Raw genomic sequence first — 17,542 nt, 5'->3', positions numbered from 1 at the left:
GTACGCAGTGGGTGTACAGACTTTCATGTACTTGCCACATTGATAGAGTCACTAACTGAAAGTGCTGAAAGCTGCCAAAGAAAGAAATTAAGTGTATGAGGTGATAACCTGGAAATCTGAATGCATTTGTATGGAGGACAAAAATGCCAGCACATCAGCCATGCTTTTCCTGTGCCTTGCTACTGTGCTCATTACACCTGCTAGTGCAGAGGAGTAATGTGTTTCCACACACAGAGACAATTTAAGATTTTCCCTGAAGCCCACCTGCTTTTTGTCCCCCTTAAATCTTTACCTGCAGGAAGAAATTAGACTTGATTTAAGGGAAGAATAGAGGAGGTAGAGGAATTGAGCAGTTAATAGAAGGAGGTTGGCAGCCTAAAGCAGAGGGATGGCAAGGGAGAAAACAAACAACTTCACCAATTAGGAACAAATTAAGGATGGAAGTGAGTTGTTAGATAAACCTAACCCACCATGTTGTTTTTTCCACTAGTTATAGCTGCTGATGTACCTATCATATGTAGATATGTTCATATGGAACCTCCAGTTGCATCACTCTCAGTCATTACAGCAATACCTTGTTTATTCTTTTGCTTCCAAGAAGTAATTCTGGAAGTGTTTCCTCCTTGAGAACACCAAATGTTGGTGATGATGATTTAATGGAAGGAGAACAAAAACAGCAACAGAGAAAAAGACAAATGTTTTAATCCGTCATTAAATAAGTTTTCTAGAAAGTATAAACTTACAAAAAATTAAAACTTTTACCTTCTAATAACATTTGAATGATATTAATCTGAATGAAAATATTTGGAATGTTAGTGTAATAGCTTAAAAAACTGACTCCCAAATAGTTTAGCTAACTCAAAAGGACATGCATTTCTCTCACACAATTGAAAATGCAGTAAAAATTGAGGTGGAATCTAGCAACTCACATAATTTTACAGAAAATAATATTTCTACCCAACAACTGCAGAGAATTTATGTTCCCAGACTGCAACTCTGAGCTGAAATTTATCTTGAGAATATGATGCTAATGTCCCTGCTCTTTCTGAAAGTGTCAGACCTACAAACACAATCAAGATCTCAGAAGAATTTTGTCTCAGTTCTGCTGCATTCTTCTTCCTGAAAGATGTCAGTGCTGTTGAAGAATATAAAGTGCAGAGATCATTCAAGATTGGAGAACTGATACATTTTGAGCGAAACAAAGGATCTTTTCTAAAAGATAAAACTCCTTCCTATGGCTGAACATACACAGTGTGTGAATTGCTCCTATCATCAAGGTCTGAAGTAAAATTAAGAAAGGAGAACATAGTCAACCAAAAAGGGACATGACATATGTAATATTTTTTCATTATCTGCTCAGCCTAATTTTGTATGGCTAAATATACACACATATGATACCTCATGGTATCATTTTCTATTCCTGCATCCACCTGAATAACTGTTACAGCTCTCAGTCAGAATACAGAGGAACAAAGTGTGGAGGTACTAACTGTCTGAGCATATTAAGCTTGGATGATATAAAAAAAATGAAGGTAATCACAAATTATGTTTAAAGCAAGTATTTCCTTTTGATTATTTCTAGTTTCAAATGGTTGATAGGAATTCCATGACTTTTCTCAGAAGGTGGGCAAGTGCCCTGAAGTTCCTCTTTCTGATGTGAAGCTTTACAAGAAAGTCATGGGTACATAGCCACAGTGGCTCTGCCAAAAGCCTTTATGGCTGGCTCATAGTTAGGCAAGAGGTTTGACACTACATGATGTTCAAGGTCCTCTCCAGCCCAAGTCATTCTATGATTCCATGGTTCTCTGATTCTATGGGTAATAGCCTACCTCTGATTGTGTTTGCAGTGATGGTTATGATTCACAGATTGCACCTTAACTCTTTCTATTTCTGAGACATTCTGTGACCCATGCAGATCTGCTTTCTCCATTGACTCTCAGGATTTTACATGGTCACAGTGCATAATAAAATATACAACAAAAAGTTGTCATGCAGACAGGCAAAGCATCATATTTACTACCATTCTGGAGCAAAAATAAAAGCAGACAACACCAGGAAGTCAGCTTCAGCCATCACACAGAAGTGTTGCATGTTGTTCTGTAGGGCTTCTGGGGAGGATTCTTGTACTGGCAGAACCTCTAAAAACATGGGAGCTCATGCTTTGTTGTGTGCAGAGGTGGTTCCCAGTCAGCAGTCTGGCTGATGGCCACAGTTTCAAGCTGGATATCTTCTAGACTGCTAGACTGACACCTAGAATAGATCAATATGTGATTTACAGAAGTGAGAAAAATAAAAAATAGGTGTAAAAGCATTGATAGTAAATGTCCAGTTATCTTAGAATCTGAGAAAAGAACAAAGTGGGGCTCAGGACCCTTGGCTGTATAGGGAAACAGGACTGAGAAATGCATTTCCCTCTTGATATGAGGAAAATAGATTCTTATGTCAGCATGATTCAGTGCCAAATAAATCCTGGACTGCTGAGAACTAGTCTCAGAACAAAATAGAGAAATTAAATGCCAAGATGAAATTCTGTTCCCGGTACAAGATGATTCTTTCAGCCCAGTGTGTGGGCAGCTTGTGGTAGAGCAATGCCTTGACTGCTCAACTCTGTGATGATAGAGATCTTTCCGGGCACTTCATGTAAGTTCATCTCTCCCTGCCCCAACTCCACCTTTCTTATAAATAGTGATAGGCAAGGAAGATTTATATAGTTCAATGATTTTAGGAGCCAAATCTACCCCAAACCCAGAAAAAAAGAAGGATGAAACTACAGAAAAAGTTGATAAGCTGGTGCCATGGCAGTCTCACAAAGCACAAAAAAGAGAGAGAAATGCATTCCAGGATAAGACAGGATAAAGATGCTTTGACTTACAGGATAGACTAAGTTGTTACAGGAACTAAATTGTCCTAGGAAGTTCAGCTTAAGTCCAACATGAAACCTAACTTTCTGTCAGCAGCTTGAAAGTAGGTAAAGGTATGATTATGAAGGGTAAAGCCTGTGAGCTGAGGGACAGTAGAGCTGAATGACAGGTAGTAACTTACTCTGGTTGGTAGACAAGATATTTCTATTCTTCTTTAATATCACAAAACCCAGAAGAAGTGCAGAAGTGATCACTACAACCACAGCTATAAGTGGGCCAAAGAAATTTATCTCTGCTTGCTTAATTTCATTCTCTTTTATCTCTGAATAAGAAAACAGAGAAGATACACATAGCAAAGATTTCATTTGGTGACAATTAATTTAAATGCTCAATCCGAAAGTTACATGAAATAGAAGTTTAGGCTGAGGTCCCTGGCATCCTTTTTGCTTTAATACTGTCAATAAATCACTATCCACATTGTTTTATTTCCCTTTCCAATAACTAGTGAACCTACCTTGTCTTACTGGTCACTTCAACAAAAGTAAAGCAAAGTACTCTTTCTGAGGTTTGGATGACATGTGAAAGATCTGCAACTTAATTCATTCAAGAGCCTATGAGGCAGCTACCATGCCAATGCTGCTCTGTGCTACCATGCAAGTTGGAAGAACCTGGAACATGTTACTACTTGGTGTCTGCTGGAAATGATGGTCAAAGCCTAATGAAATGCTGTAAGGGATGTGAAAGTAGCAGGGAATTCAAAGGACTTTCCCTCTATTTCTGGTTTTTGTGTTTTTGAGGTTTTGGTTGGCAGGGTTAGCAGCTGATAGAGCTTCAGTTATTGCCAAACAAAACTTATGTTTGTATGGAGTTCCTGGTTTCTTACCCACTATCACTGTGTGTCAGGTATCTATTTTCATAAGCCAGAGAGGAGAGAAGAACTGAAGAGAGAAAAGGAACATTCAGCATTATAGCTAAAATAACCATTTCAAGACTCATGAGTAATGTGCAGAGCTGGACAAACATGAGAAGACTTCTGGATTGTATTTTAATAGGATTTAAAAGTCTTAGAATGCAAAGACATCAGAGGCAGTTTGCCATACCTGGTGTTGATAATTTAACCCTTTAGCTAAATTTATATTAAGGAAACTGCACTGTGGAACTTTTTTAGAATAAGTGGCAAATTTATTTTACATTTGCAGTAGAAAGGTGCATGCTTATACTACATGCTACATTTCTTGCAATGCTACCATTCCCTCTTGCCTTCCTGTTCCTTTTAATTGAAGCACAGCTCTCCATCTTCAGCATTGTGTGAGAGAGACATGTGCAAGCCTAAGGAACTTATGACCAAAGTAGGAATTGCCTTTATTTTGATGTTCTTGTGCCATAGCTTACAAACAAAAACATGTGAAAAGCAGTTGTCCTGGTCCAGAAGAGAAATAAAATACTGCTTTAGTTTAAAGAAAGGATTAGCCATGTGTAACCTTGAGATAATCTGGCAGTAAAGTCATACTGGAAATCAGGTCCCCAGCTTCTTCTTGCAGGAGGTGTCTGAAAAAAGACACAACCTCAGAGAAGAAAAATCCCCAAACAGTCATTTTGGAATGTGCACTTCATTCTGCCAAATGTTATGAAAACCACCAGGAATGCTTCTAATATTAGTCCAAGTTTCATGGTCTTTACACTTAAACTCAGCACAGTCTATTTGGCAGTTTGTGAGCCAAATATGGTCCATGGGACTCTTCTGGTTAGCCTTCTGCCTCTTTCTAAGGAATGATTAAGAACAGCAGCTCAAGCACTTTAAACCAGCAAAAATGATTTAGTAAAAAAACCACCTTTTTTACTACCAGGGTACTCAAACTCTGGAACAGTTTGTTGAGAGAGGTTGTGGAATCTTTATCCTGGGTGGTGTTTAAAATTCAACTGGATAAAGTGCTGTGCTACTTGTTGACCCTACTTTGAGCAGAGTGGTTGAACTAGATCACCTCCAGATGCCTCTTTCAACCTCATCAGCTCTCTGATTCTGTGAAGTGACAACCTCTCCCAACAGCTGCCACCTCCAGAGACTGGTTGCTGCCTGATTCAGACTCTTAGGTTGCTTTGCTGCTACTGCAGCATTTTCCAGGGAGGGGACCAATAAGGCTGTGTTCTGGATCGTGCAGCAATTCCTTCTCTTTGCCCTCTCCTTGCTGTAATAAGATTTCCCATGTGGAAAAGAGAGGAAGTTCAGTGGTGAACAGGATGGAGAACATACAACCCTTTTAACCAACTTCTACACCTGCTTAGAGTTCATTCCCTGCCTTGACCATGCTGCTGCCTGTGATCAGCTGTGCTGCAGTACTGCCTGCTCCTACCCATGCAGAAATCAGAATGGGCAAATGGAGACTTACCTATGCCCAGTGGGACTGAGACAAGGCTTCCCAGCTGCTCCCTAAGGTGAAGCAAACAGCTGATATTAGTGTGGCTTTTTGTAGGAGCTGGGATATTCAGCTTGCTGGTAACGTTGTACAGCTTTGTCACAGCATCCTGGGAGACATCCATGTGAGCTGTACTGCTGTGTGTTATATTCTCATATGAAATCAGCCAAGTCATCTCCTTGGGCTCTGGATAACCTCCACTGGAAGAACAGGAAAGATTCAAGTATCCATTGGGCTTTAGCTCCTCAGAGTGCAGTTCTGCTATCTCAGGTTGACTATAGTTGGCTGCAATAGACCAAAGACAAAGCATCATGAGCCAGCCACACCACATTTGCGACAGCCCCTACCAGTTATTTAAGATTTTCAGGCAGAAACAAGTCTAAACAGTTTTCTTCAGGAATACAATAAGCATTCCAAGAAGGGATTTGTATGGCATTTTTTTTTGGTATGTATGTAGACTTGATACTTCTTGTTCTCAGGGTGTTTCAAGGATGCAAGTCTAATCAGCCAGACAATGGGTCTCTGTCTTTCCCATCTCTTTTAGACACATTAATACCTCAGAATAATGAAATCTGGCCTGCTCACACATAAGGACTTAAGCAGAAAATGGGAAGGGACCACAATGCTCTCTACCTTTGGCTTCCTGAAGGGTAAGGGGAAAACCACAAACTTCTAACTGTGAAATGTAAAGAAAGAAGTCATCTGAGAGAATTCAGATGGGGATAAGTTCAAAGTGCAATGCTGTCTTAAGTAGAAATATTCCTGGTTTCTGTCAGTATTGTAAGTAAACATCAATTTGTGGTAGGGTCCCTTTAGCTTAGGTTTTCTGATGGAAATGACTACAGCATAAAGGCTTTTTATTTAGTGTCATTGAGCACTCATCGCAATCAATGAAAAATACACATGTTCCTTTAAAAAGCCAAGTTTCCCATGCAAGAAGTAGTGAAACAGGATTGGAAAGAACTATTTAAACACAAAATATGAATGATAAATGGAAGCTTTTAACCAATACTCTCTCTTAATTAATCTAGATATTCTTAACCAGGATTTGTTTGGTTAGAAGTTCATAGTAAAATAATAGACTATAATGGAAAAAAAGACAGAGGGAATGTTAATATAATATTGACCACAAGTTGGCACATAGCAAGTTAAAAAAAAACCCCAACAACCTCCCAAAAATCAGAAAAAAATCCTGAGAAATAGACTCAAGATTTCATTGAAAATGCTCCACTATTTTAGGGCCAATAGGACTAAAGACAATACGGAGAAATATTGGAGAAGGGAAAAAGGATAAGTCTTAAGAGGGTCTCAGTCTTCTACACACACACTCAATGTGTTGGAACAAGGATCTAATTCTTGCCCTAGAGAATTCTTAATATGGATGAATGAAGAAACATGATGTTGCTTTTATTTTCTCTATCCTAATACATAATGCATAAAATTTAGCTTAGTCAATTCAATCCCCCCAAAATGGATATGAATTCAAAATAGAAAACACCCCACCTTTCTTATACCCCATAATTTAGTAAAGTTGTCCCTCAGGAAAGCTCAGGGTCTGATTTGTTTGGCTGACTGCTGTCAGACTTCTCGTCTGGAGTATTTATTCTCTCCTTGGTATTTTATAGGGATGGCAGGAACATAATTCATGGCTTTGAAACTTGCCACAATGTCCAAGTGATTTAAGGGCTTCAATCTTATTGACAGTAAGCAAGTGGAAGTAGTGGAATATGCCCTGAACTTCTCTTTTATAGCTTCTGGAACCTCAATTTACTGAAAACTGGCTGCATGCAGGGTGTGGGTTACCTATATGGGTTTTGTGTTTATTAACAGAAAAGCACGTTTCAGGAATCTTTTGTATTTAAAGATAATGTCTTCCAAAAAAACCTTGAGATTAGATTAAATACCTCAAGTGACAGCAGTCCATCAAGCCCTTAATATTTTTCTTAATGGCTTAATCACTTTGATCTATTTTCTCAAGTGACCATCTGCCTTCCTTCCTTCCAGACACTGACTGTCACTGAATTCATTAACTAGCCCTTAAATTATTATTTTTCAAATATCCAATATTTAACATGTATTTTAGGTTCTCACATTCTAGAAACAAAACTCTTCTCGTTATAAGGTTATAGAGTAATCAGATTATTGTTTTAATATTTCTAGTTGGACTGTACTTTTTCCAACTCCACTTGAGCTTTTTCCACACTTTTCAGTTTTTCAACATCCCCTTTAAACAAGCAACCGTAAGTCTCTCTTGTGACATCATTTCAGTCTCAACACTTTGAGCAGTGCATATTTTGAAACAGCTTCCCTAGTCTCACCTACTTCCCTTATTGATCTATCCAGAGGAAGCACTGCAGACATGCCACAACAGCAGACTTTCCAGTTAAGCTGCTTGTCACCATGATCCCTACTTTGTATTTTTAACAGACAAAGTTTTCCACTGTGAAGCTTTCCTTTTTCTTTTTTCTTTTCTTTTCTTTTCTTTTCTTTTCTTTTCTTTTCTTTTCTTTTCTTTTCTTTTCTTTTCTTTTCTTTTCTTTTCTTTTCTTTTCTTTTCTTTTCTTTTCTTTTCTTTTCTTTTCTTTTCTTTTCTTTTCTTTCTCTCTTCTCTTCTCTTCTCTTCTCTTCTCTTCTCTTCTCTTCTCTTCTCTTCTCTTCTCTTCTCTTCTCTTCTCTTCTCTTCTCTTCTCTTCTCTTCTCTTCTCTTCTCTTCTCTTCTCTTCTCTTCTCTTCTCTTCTCTTCTCTTCTCTTCTCTTCTCTTCTCTTCTCTTCTCTTCTCTTCTCTCTCTTCTTTTTTTTTCCTGGAGAAGGATCTGAATCTGTTGTTATATAAGTCATGGTGGCTGTATGAAATACATCTAACATACCTATAGAATCCTAGAATCTCTTGAGTTGCAAGGGACCCACAAAGATCAAGTACAGCCCCTGGCCCCACAGAGGACACCCAAGTGTCACAACCATGTACCTGAGACTGTAGTCCAAACTGTTCTTGAACTCTGTCAGGCTTGGAGTTGTGACCACTGCCCTGAGGAACCTGCCAGTGCCTGATCATTTGTCCCCTGGGTGAAGAACCCTTTTCTGACATCCCGCCTAAACCTCCAACTGGACAGTTTCATGCTATTGATATATTTTACTAAAGTAACACATAAAAATTAAATGTTTAAATTGTATTCAAAGGTACTGCAGTGTTTCTGAACGCTTTGTCACCAAGTGATCTAGATAGCTTTGTGTGACTGCCCTGTCATTCTTTTACAGCCTTCAGTTTTTCTTATGCCCATTTTAAGTGGGACACACCAAAGTACAAAAATCCCTCCATATATGATATGAGATGTAATTAAAAAGCAGCATGTAAGCAGAGGTGCATTTCAGTATTTGTAATTTTCATCTAATTACTTTGAAGAGCTTGACTTTCTTTAAAGTATTGTTTTATACTGTTCCTTCCTTTGGGAGTTTATTAAACAGAGAGTAATTTGTAAGGAAGACTACAGCACATTGTTAAAACTGTCATCCTAAACTAAATCTTAAATGGTGTAGGAGACTTTTAGTCCTTCACATGAGATATCTGTAACATGTTGCTCAGATTTTGGCTAAGCAGATAACTGATTAAACTACTTGAATTGACTGAGCACTCGATGCTACACATCTTGAACTGAGGGCCTTGATACCGAGTGCACATTGTGAGCTTCTGAGTTCCGAAACCTCACTGAAAATGCTTCTCCAGTACATCCTGGGAGAATCAAAATTAACAATCTATGTTTTCTATCTGTGGATCAAGGGAACACCTGCTAGTAGCTGGTACCGTATTTTCTGGCCTGTTCTCTTTTAAAGCAGTATGCTGAAGCCTGAAACACCACTGCAAGTTAGAAGCTGTTTTATTAATGACTAGCACCATCACAGTAGAAGACAGAACACAGGCATAAGGATAAAGGTTACTAACAGAATAGTTTAAAATAGAGAAATATTAGGACTATATATTAGGGATTTTGAAAAAATGAGAAAATATGAAGAAAACACTGGGGCCTCACTTCCATTTCCCTTCCTACCTTTTCCCCTGATTACAAAAAATTCACTGATGCAAAAAATCAGGTAGAATCTCATCAATGTATGTATGCATTTTTTCTTCAGAGGTATTTTCTGCCTTCCTTTAACTGAACATATGAATTTCTACTCGTCCATGTGAGCTGCTTTTTTCTTCATTTTCCCTGTGATTTATATGATCATTAAATAGCTGTGTGTTTGCAGAGATCTTGCTATGTTTCAATTCTAATTTGCCATGAATGTTGATAACTACCGCTACTTTTAAGAGAAGGTAGTTTGTCAGATGCAAATAAACAAGTTTGTTTTCCAGAGTCCTAAAAGCCATAAAACGTGCAGGAAGCAAGTCCCTTATCCATCTTGAGAAATTATACTCCAGAGCAGCCACATTTTCACTGCCTTGGAGACAGGACCCATAGTTGTGGACTGAACAAAATCACAGAGAATCCCACAGACCACATGGCAATTGGAAGAGACTACTTACCAATGATGTGCAGTGAGCACTCAGATTTGTGTATGACCGCTCTTGATTGTTCAGTTATTTTTTGCATAATAATACACTGATAGCGTCCCTCATCCTCAATTCCTGCATTGAACAACTGCAGGGTCCATTTGCCCAGGTCCACCTTGGTGCGATTTATATATTCAGGACTAAGGTTCTCATGTTTTTCTTGGCCATAATATACTTCATGCACCACTTTAATAGTGTCTTTTTGCCAAAAGATTATTAAATTGTTTACGTCAATTTTCTGAGAGTTTGGAAAATGGCAGGATAGGTGTACAGTGTGATGGAGAAATGCCTTCACTGGATGCACACTGGCAGCAATACCTTAGACAGAGAGAGAGAAAAATTAAGATTTCCACCAGCTACAAAAGAATGCCAAGTTGTACTCAGAGACCCAACACTTGACAACAATGCAAACAAAACCGCCATCATTTAGACACAAATTCTCCCACTAGGTATGACAGGACATGTAGTTGTTCAAACTGACTCATTTAGTCTTGTAGAGTTCAGGTCATAAAACCGTTTCTTATTTTTCTTTCTATATTTTACTTCCCATAGAAGGCCTACCCACAGAGTTCATGAGCATCTATATTTTACAAGTCTTATCTGCAGGCCAAAGATCCAAACAATTCTTGCTTGCAGAATCCTGAGTGTAATGAAATTCTGCCACAAAGAAGATAGTTGCACAATTTCTGTTTAAAAAGTTGAATTAATTCTCCTAAGAAAATATCACAGTCTTAAATTCTTGAAGAAACAGTGAAGTACACACTGTGTGGTAAATATGAGTGTCTAGGGAATGCATGACCAGAAGGTCAGAAGCAGGTGAACACTTTCAGTCTCAATGAAGATTTAATCTAAAGTTTAACGACAAATTAAATGTCAGATTTAACTGTTCTGTTAAGTTCTGTTGCTGATCTTGTTAACAGGAATGGTTAATAAACACAATTATGCCTTCATGCAAAGAAAGGATAAAGTGCACTACACAAGGGATGATTTTTCTCCTGCTTTTCCCTATGCATGTGTACATTATTACGAGTAGTGGTGGTCTGGGGGGACTGTGTTTTCTTGGAATAAGAAATGCAGTCCTCTGTCCCAGAAGATACAAACATCTCTGCTGTGTTCTAAAGGAGGAGAAGATTTACAATCTCTCTCCTGGTGCAAAGTTTTGACTGTTCTTCCACAGCACCAGACTGCAAAATTATCTCTGTGGCTGCTTCAAACTCCCGTTGTCCCATATCAAACTGCCAGTTTTCAGTTTAGTACTGTTCTTCTGTATAATGCACACAGGTGATACACACATTTTAAAGACAGATTTAAACTGAGAATTTAAGAGCAACATAAAATAAGTGTAACATAAAGATATAAAGTTGAAGAGAGAAAGTACTTACTATATATATTTTATAGAGTCCCTGCACACTATTTAAATATATGTCACATAGGCTATATGACCTTGATTGTGCAATAGAAGTGATTAATACTACTAAGAAATGACCTTCTTAGTGGATGAGAAAGTATCACATAGCAGGACACAAACAATCAAAACAGTTTTAACAATTAAAAATATGCCTTTTACCTGGGAAAAAGATCATAGCACAAAGGAAGAATATGCAGACCTCCATGACACTGTAAGAAGGAAAGAAAGAAATACATTAGAGGTTAAAAACACTCCGGTACTCCCAAAGAAGTGGTAAAACAAGAAGTTTTAGCAAGAGAAATGTATTGAGAAAGTTAATCTCACCTTTTTCCATAGACTGGGGCAATGGCTTCTATGTGTTTCCCAGCCTTTAGCAACCACAACTAGCATGCCATGGCAGATCTCTGGTTTACAGAGAAGGTGATGTGGTGCAAGATTACTGCAGACTGTGTATGCCATGGGAGGAACAGAGTGTCCCTGAGGTGCCAAGGGCAAGACAAGTACTCAAAATGCCTGGAGCAGAGCAAAGAGGAATGAGGAGCATGCTTGGCCTGGCAGTGTGGGGAAGAAGATGGGGAATTGAAAGTAGAGGGGGAGGAGGGTGTGACGAAGAAGGAAGAGGTGGGGGGAGACGTCTCGGTGGGGGAGATGTCGGCTACCAGAAGTGACGACGTGTGTGATCTTCAGTTTTGTGACAGGAACCTATCCTTAACAACAGCAAACGACAGCATAGAGAAATCTGATGTTACATGATACAGACAGCTGATGCTAAACAGCACACAGTTCATGGTAAAAAAAAAAACAACAAAAAACGTTTCTTGTTAGAAAACAAGAAAAAACCCCATGTCATGTCTCCTAAGCAAAACACCTCTCTGGCTGCTTGGGTTCATGTGGTGTAAGGGCCCAAAGCCCTGGTAAATACCCTAACTCCATTCCCATGCACCCTGAGAGCAGCACTTGCATCTGGTCTCTGCTACTTTGCATTTTAGCAGCATCTTTGTGGTTGTTGTGTGCCTTTTCCACATATTTGAGAGAAGCCTTCATACCACTCTTGCCAAAGTTCCTTCACCCTTCTCCTTCAAACAGCTCCAAAGAAACCTCTTTTGCAGGAGCAGATGTAAAACTCTTCAGCTCTCATACCAGCTAAAAACAGTGAGATCTCTGTCGGCTGTCCTCACTAGTAGTATATTTTCCTGATGGATGGTTTCCTATTTTTTGTCATGTTTTATTTTAGGTTGGTACATTTGGGTCTTTACCTTTACTCCAGGTCTCTGGTGTCTTCTTCTGTTTAATACTGAATGCCACTCAGTCCACTGACGTGTATTGTGAGTGTACTGTAATGTACAGGACTGACAATGGTATTTTTTATAACTTCACCCTTTTTTTAGGAAAGGGGGATAAGAAGTCCACGTGGCTCGGAAGATATAGATAATTTTCTTTTGATCCACCTATCATAGCAGAAGAGGTGGGAGGGGAGGGAGGGCTCATGCAGAATCCATTGTCATTGACAGAGGTAATTCTTTTTCTGCTCCAGCCACCCAACTGCATGGTAAACTTTTAAGGGGTTTTCCCCTCCCAGGCAAGGCCCCACTGAACTAAACCAGACAACTGACTGCCTAAGTAAGAATGCCTGTGCCAAGCCACTGAAAATGACAGAAACTACTGTGCAGCAGTCATATTTCCATCCTATAAATAAGAATTTTGGCTTTCAGTCAAGTGAAAAATAAAGGGTCGCTCTATTTTTTTTGATTCAGTGCAAGTGTGTAAGAGGAAAAATTAAAGCAATTCAGCAACTATTGACAAGTAGAGAGAGTGTACTGCATGTTTTGCAATGACTGTCTCACAGAAGTAAAGATCAAAACCAGAAATGAAAAGGAGAGTAAGAGAGAAAAAAACCCAGGCAAAAATACCAAATAGCACTGTATGCCTTCCTTTATGGTTTGGATTTGGAGTTGTGAGGACAGAAGTCTCAAAGTTTCTGTAAGTTTTCCTGGCTGCCATCTTCCAGGAGAAGGCAAGTTTCTGGGGGTGGTGGCATGAAGAAGGACCCTGTGAGTCTGCAGAGGGGTGTACACCCACCTTCCCTGCAGAGGGGAATTGCTTGCCACTGAGTGTGTGACAAGCTGCTTCTCTCATGGGAGCTGCTTTATAGAGAATTGCTGAATCATAATTGGGCCACTATAACTTCAGTGCTGCAAGCAGCTTTTCTTCTCCTTTTTTATAAAATGCCTTTAACCAACAAATGCAAATCCTTGGAGCCGGTGTCCAGAAGACTGAAGGAAGGGAAATTACACAGTACCAACTGTGGGTTACTTACACCATTCCTTTGGCATATTCAATACAAATCCTGTATCAATTCTTTCTTATATCTGCAGGCCATTGAAAGTCTTGCTGTGTCCCAGAATTGACCAGCAATCAAAGGGGGCCAGGTAAGAGAAGAAAGACAGAAATTGTGTGTGTGTATGTAAAGTTTTGCCATTCATGGGCTGAGTGCATCCATCTGTGGAAGTGGCACTTTTTCACAGTGCCAGTGATAACTGATAAGATGGGACTGGTTTGAAGACTCAGGGCTTTAAAATTATCTCTGAATCCTGAATAATGTAGGGTCAGTCCATGGGGAGGTAAACATTTTCCCTTGCTAAATAAAGCTAGCATACATGGTGTGCCTTCCCTTTTGGTGCTTTTCAGCCATTCCTGGAGGTGTCTCCATGACTCATAATTACAAATCATGTGTGGATGTCAGACATGAAAATGGAGAAGTATATTAATTGAAATCATGTCAGTATGCAGTCAGGAGTCACACTCAACCCTTTATTTACTGTCTCTGCAGTGCAATCACTGAAAGGAGAAGAAACCATATGAGCACATGCACCATATGCACTTTACAGGCCTGATTCATGAGGGCTTTGGTTTGGTCCAAACTGGTCTAAGAAAACTCATGAGGTAGTTCCCACTTGGCTCAGTACAGGAGGGTTCCTGTCCTGAATCATAAAATTATAGAATGTTAAGAGTTGAAAGAAACCTTAGAGAGCACCTAGTCCCAAAGCCCCCTGCCATGGGCAGGGACATCTCCCACTAGACTTCTTATGTTGGGGGCACCAGAACTGTACACAGCACTCCAGGTGGAGTTGGAGAGGAGAGGAGAGGAGAGGAGAGGAGAGGAGAGGAGAGGAGAGGAGAGGAGAGGAGAGGAGAGGAGAGGAGAGGAGAGGAGAGGAGAGGAGAGGAGAGGAGAGGAGAGGAGAGGAGAGGAGAGGAGAGGAGAGGAGAGGAGAGGAGAGGAGAGGAGAGGAGAGGAGAGGAGAGGATCACCTCCCTCAGGAGGGAGCCCAGGGTATGGTTGGCTTTCTGGGCTGTGAGTGCACATTTCCTGCTCATGTTGAGTTTTTCATTAACTATCACACCCAAGTCCTTCTCCACAGGGCTTCTCTCAATCACTTCACCAACATGTTGGTGTCTTTGGGATTGCCACAACCCAGGTGTAGCCCCTTGCACGTTGCTCTGTTGAACTTCATGATGTTTGCATTGACCCACCTCTCAAGTGTGTCAAAGTCCCTCTGGATGGCAAAAACTCTAACATCAATGTTTGGGGAAAAAGAGCAACTTCATTCCCTTTACTTTTGAGGGCAATTGCCAGAAAGCCCTGTGTGACTTACTGACTTTCTGTTGGCTGTTCCTTCCAACCCAGCATGTGAAACCCCAATAGGCACAGTGAAGCACGAAGGTCTTGGAGTCAACAAGAGCTTTGTACTGGGTATGCTTGCCTGAGTTTTCATTTGCTCTCTTTTTGGCTGTTTTGGATGTAGTCATTATCTTTTGAAAGACATGGTCACATCTGTGCTAACGTCTCCTAAGTTCCTGCATTTCCCTTAAGGTCCTTCCAGGATGTTCCTTTCTTGCATATTCCCACAGGCAATTAGCTGGTTTTTTTTACAACAGGTACACATATTCTATGGAAAGGGTCTCTTGCCCCATATTGAACTCAAAACAAAACTAAACACTGAACTAGTAAATTACTCGTTTTATTCTTCTAGTATGGGGAATTTTTCTAAAATTTCCACCCTATGCAACACTGAGCAGCTCCATGAGCAGTGCTGTGAGCTTCCTGAAGCCATGACATCTGTAACAAAGACTTTCCACTGCTATCCCAGGGGCTTGTAAATGAAATTATCCTAAAAATGCCTTTATTAGCCTTTCCCCATGTTGTAAATACAGGTTGATTTGTACAAGTCTTATCAAAGGAAATCACACCTTAAGAAAATGTCCTTAACATGGCAAATTCGGAGGATTCTATGATGCCCTCCACCCTAATACTAAGCCATATGACCATATAACTATCCAACAAGAGACATATTTTGAAAACATGCATTACTCAGGCAATCTGTGTTTCCTACGTGCTTTTCCAGTCAGAAAAGTGTCTCTGTTTTAATTAATTGCAATTTTTCTATAGCTCATTCTTTCATTCCAAATTACATTTAAAAATTCTGGGCTTGCTGTTTAATTATTTTTTTTTATTACATGAAGAAAACCCAACCCTCTGTCTTCCTAATGTTTGATTTTTGAATGTATTTTGTATCCCTTCCCATTCAGCAACATCCTTTTACTGTATCTAAGATCTTCAGGAGAACCCATGACTTCCACTATGATTCTAGGATCACTTTGCTCTAACATCTAGAAAGTCCTTTTTAAACAACAATTAAAAAACACCAGTTATTTAAATAGTACCTTTGGTCCAGAGATCATGGAGCATTCCAGTGCCTCTGCAAGCAGAATCCTTCATCCATGACTTGGGCCAGGTATCTCTGAAAGAGGGCACAGCAGCTGCCTAATGACACAGAGTCCCACTGCACAAATCATAGGACACAAACGTGTTCTCCCTACAAGTGAAACCGTGGGGGAAATTCGGAGGGGAAGAACGTCATCAAACCAGAATTAGACATTCGTTTGGATTAGCTCTGGTATTTGAGTTCCACCTAAAGGACAGGTCAAGTGTACATATTTTTCCACAGTTTAAGCCACATCTGGCCTCAGAGTTGGCAAGTTGGCTGAACCACTTCTGCATCACAGGTGACGTCTGTCCTCCTTTCCCAGCTTTCACACTTGCATCAGAGTTAGTAAAGCAAACTAGTCTGCTGGGAAGTAGCAATTGCTGGGTTCACAAATCAAAGCAGCCTGTTTGACTTTGCAGTGAAACAGAAAGGGAGCACACCCCTGTTCTCACACAGGTCACAATTTAGAGGTGACAGCTGGTTCACAGGCTAGTCAGTTGCTGGAGACTCTTCAAGAGTCATTTTACTGAAGAGGGAATGTAAATGCTCTCATTCCCAGGCTTTCCCTCTTCGAAGCCTCCTATTTCTGCACAGGACACTTTGGCTGGAAATGGCATCATGGCTACACAATGCAGTACAGGCATAATTTCAAATAGCAGTTTGCAGGGCACCTCTGGTGTCAAGGTGTGTACTGTATACAGAAAGATGAATCTATATTTGATTCCTAACTATACCAACACAACTAACAAGGATTAACTGCCATGCAATATATTTATTCTATGCTTAGTCGTCAGGTGTTAACATTCTTTATTTTCAGTAGAAGTGTTTCAAAATCAGCTGGGGATGTGACACAAATCTCATACTGCTTTTCAAACAGAAAGATCTCTGATCAGGTGCTACTTTTCTTGCAATAAATTAATCTCAATTATTAAATGAAGATGTGATACTCAGTAGCTCATTTAAATGAGCCAAGCCTCTGTTCTAGTGGAGAAATCACTCTGGGGACACATACTGATTTTCTCACAGTGCTTCTTATGGCACATTAACTTTGCAAAGATAAAGGAAAAGATGCTGCCTTTTGGTTTTGGTTTCTTCCTTCAATCACCAGAACTAAGCTGTGAAGCAAGGAGACCTGATTCTCATATTCACTGATGTAAATTAGGACCAGCCTCCCTATAATGTGTATGATTGGACAACACCCTGGAGATCCACTTTGGTCCTTTTACCCAGGTCCTGATTATAAACATCCTGCTCCAGGAATTCAGGAAATTATTGTGCTGATGCCACCGTAGGATGGGCTCTGGCTCATTCTGCTATAGCCTGGTCATCTTGCTCCAGGAATCAAGGGATGTGTGTGAAGCTGCTCTGATAGCAGCTGTGGCTCAAATGAAACAGAGAGCAGCTATGGAGTCACTTCACTAATAGCAATTATGTTTTTATGAAGGTGTGTTCCTACTTGTTTATAGGAGCATTACAAATGCTTGAGTCTGTAACTATCCAAATCATTATCAGATAAAGAAAAAAAGGCTAAAACACTCAATCA

At 39.8% G+C, this 17,542-nt stretch overlaps 1 protein-coding gene across 3 annotated transcripts; it reads right to left on the bottom strand.

Moving 5' to 3' along the window:
* Nucleotides 1-684: 684 nt before the first annotated feature.
* CD86 (CD86 molecule) lies at nt 685-16,063 on the bottom strand. Of its 3 annotated transcripts, none has more exons than XM_056501697.1 (6): nt 15,956-16,063; nt 11,390-11,439; nt 9,796-10,140; nt 5,249-5,560; nt 3,043-3,183; nt 685-2,250 (listed from the first exon to the last, which is right to left on the bottom strand). In XM_056501697.1, exons 2-6 carry the CDS (start codon nt 11,433-11,435, stop codon nt 2,231-2,233), a joined length of 864 nt encoding a protein of 287 aa, XP_056357672.1. In that variant the 5' UTR covers nt 11,436-11,439; nt 15,956-16,063; the 3' UTR covers nt 685-2,230. The 3 variants fall into 3 exon arrangements, with proteins under 3 accessions (XP_056357672.1, XP_056357664.1, XP_056357676.1); XM_056501689.1 differs by lacking the exon at nt 15,956-16,063 and adding an exon at nt 11,555-11,788; XM_056501701.1 differs by lacking the exons at nt 685-2,250; nt 3,043-3,183; nt 15,956-16,063 and adding exons at nt 3,240-4,409; nt 11,555-11,788.
* Between the last annotated feature and the right edge of the window lie 1,479 nt (nt 16,064-17,542).

The sequence above is a fragment of the Oenanthe melanoleuca genome, chromosome 1 (genome assembly GCF_029582105.1).
Source record: "Oenanthe melanoleuca isolate GR-GAL-2019-014 chromosome 1, OMel1.0, whole genome shotgun sequence".
In the NCBI taxonomy this organism is placed as follows: domain Eukaryota; kingdom Metazoa; phylum Chordata; class Aves; order Passeriformes; family Muscicapidae; genus Oenanthe; species Oenanthe melanoleuca.
Note: the sequence above shows the minus strand (reverse complement) of the source record. Positions and strands in the feature narration are given on the sequence as shown.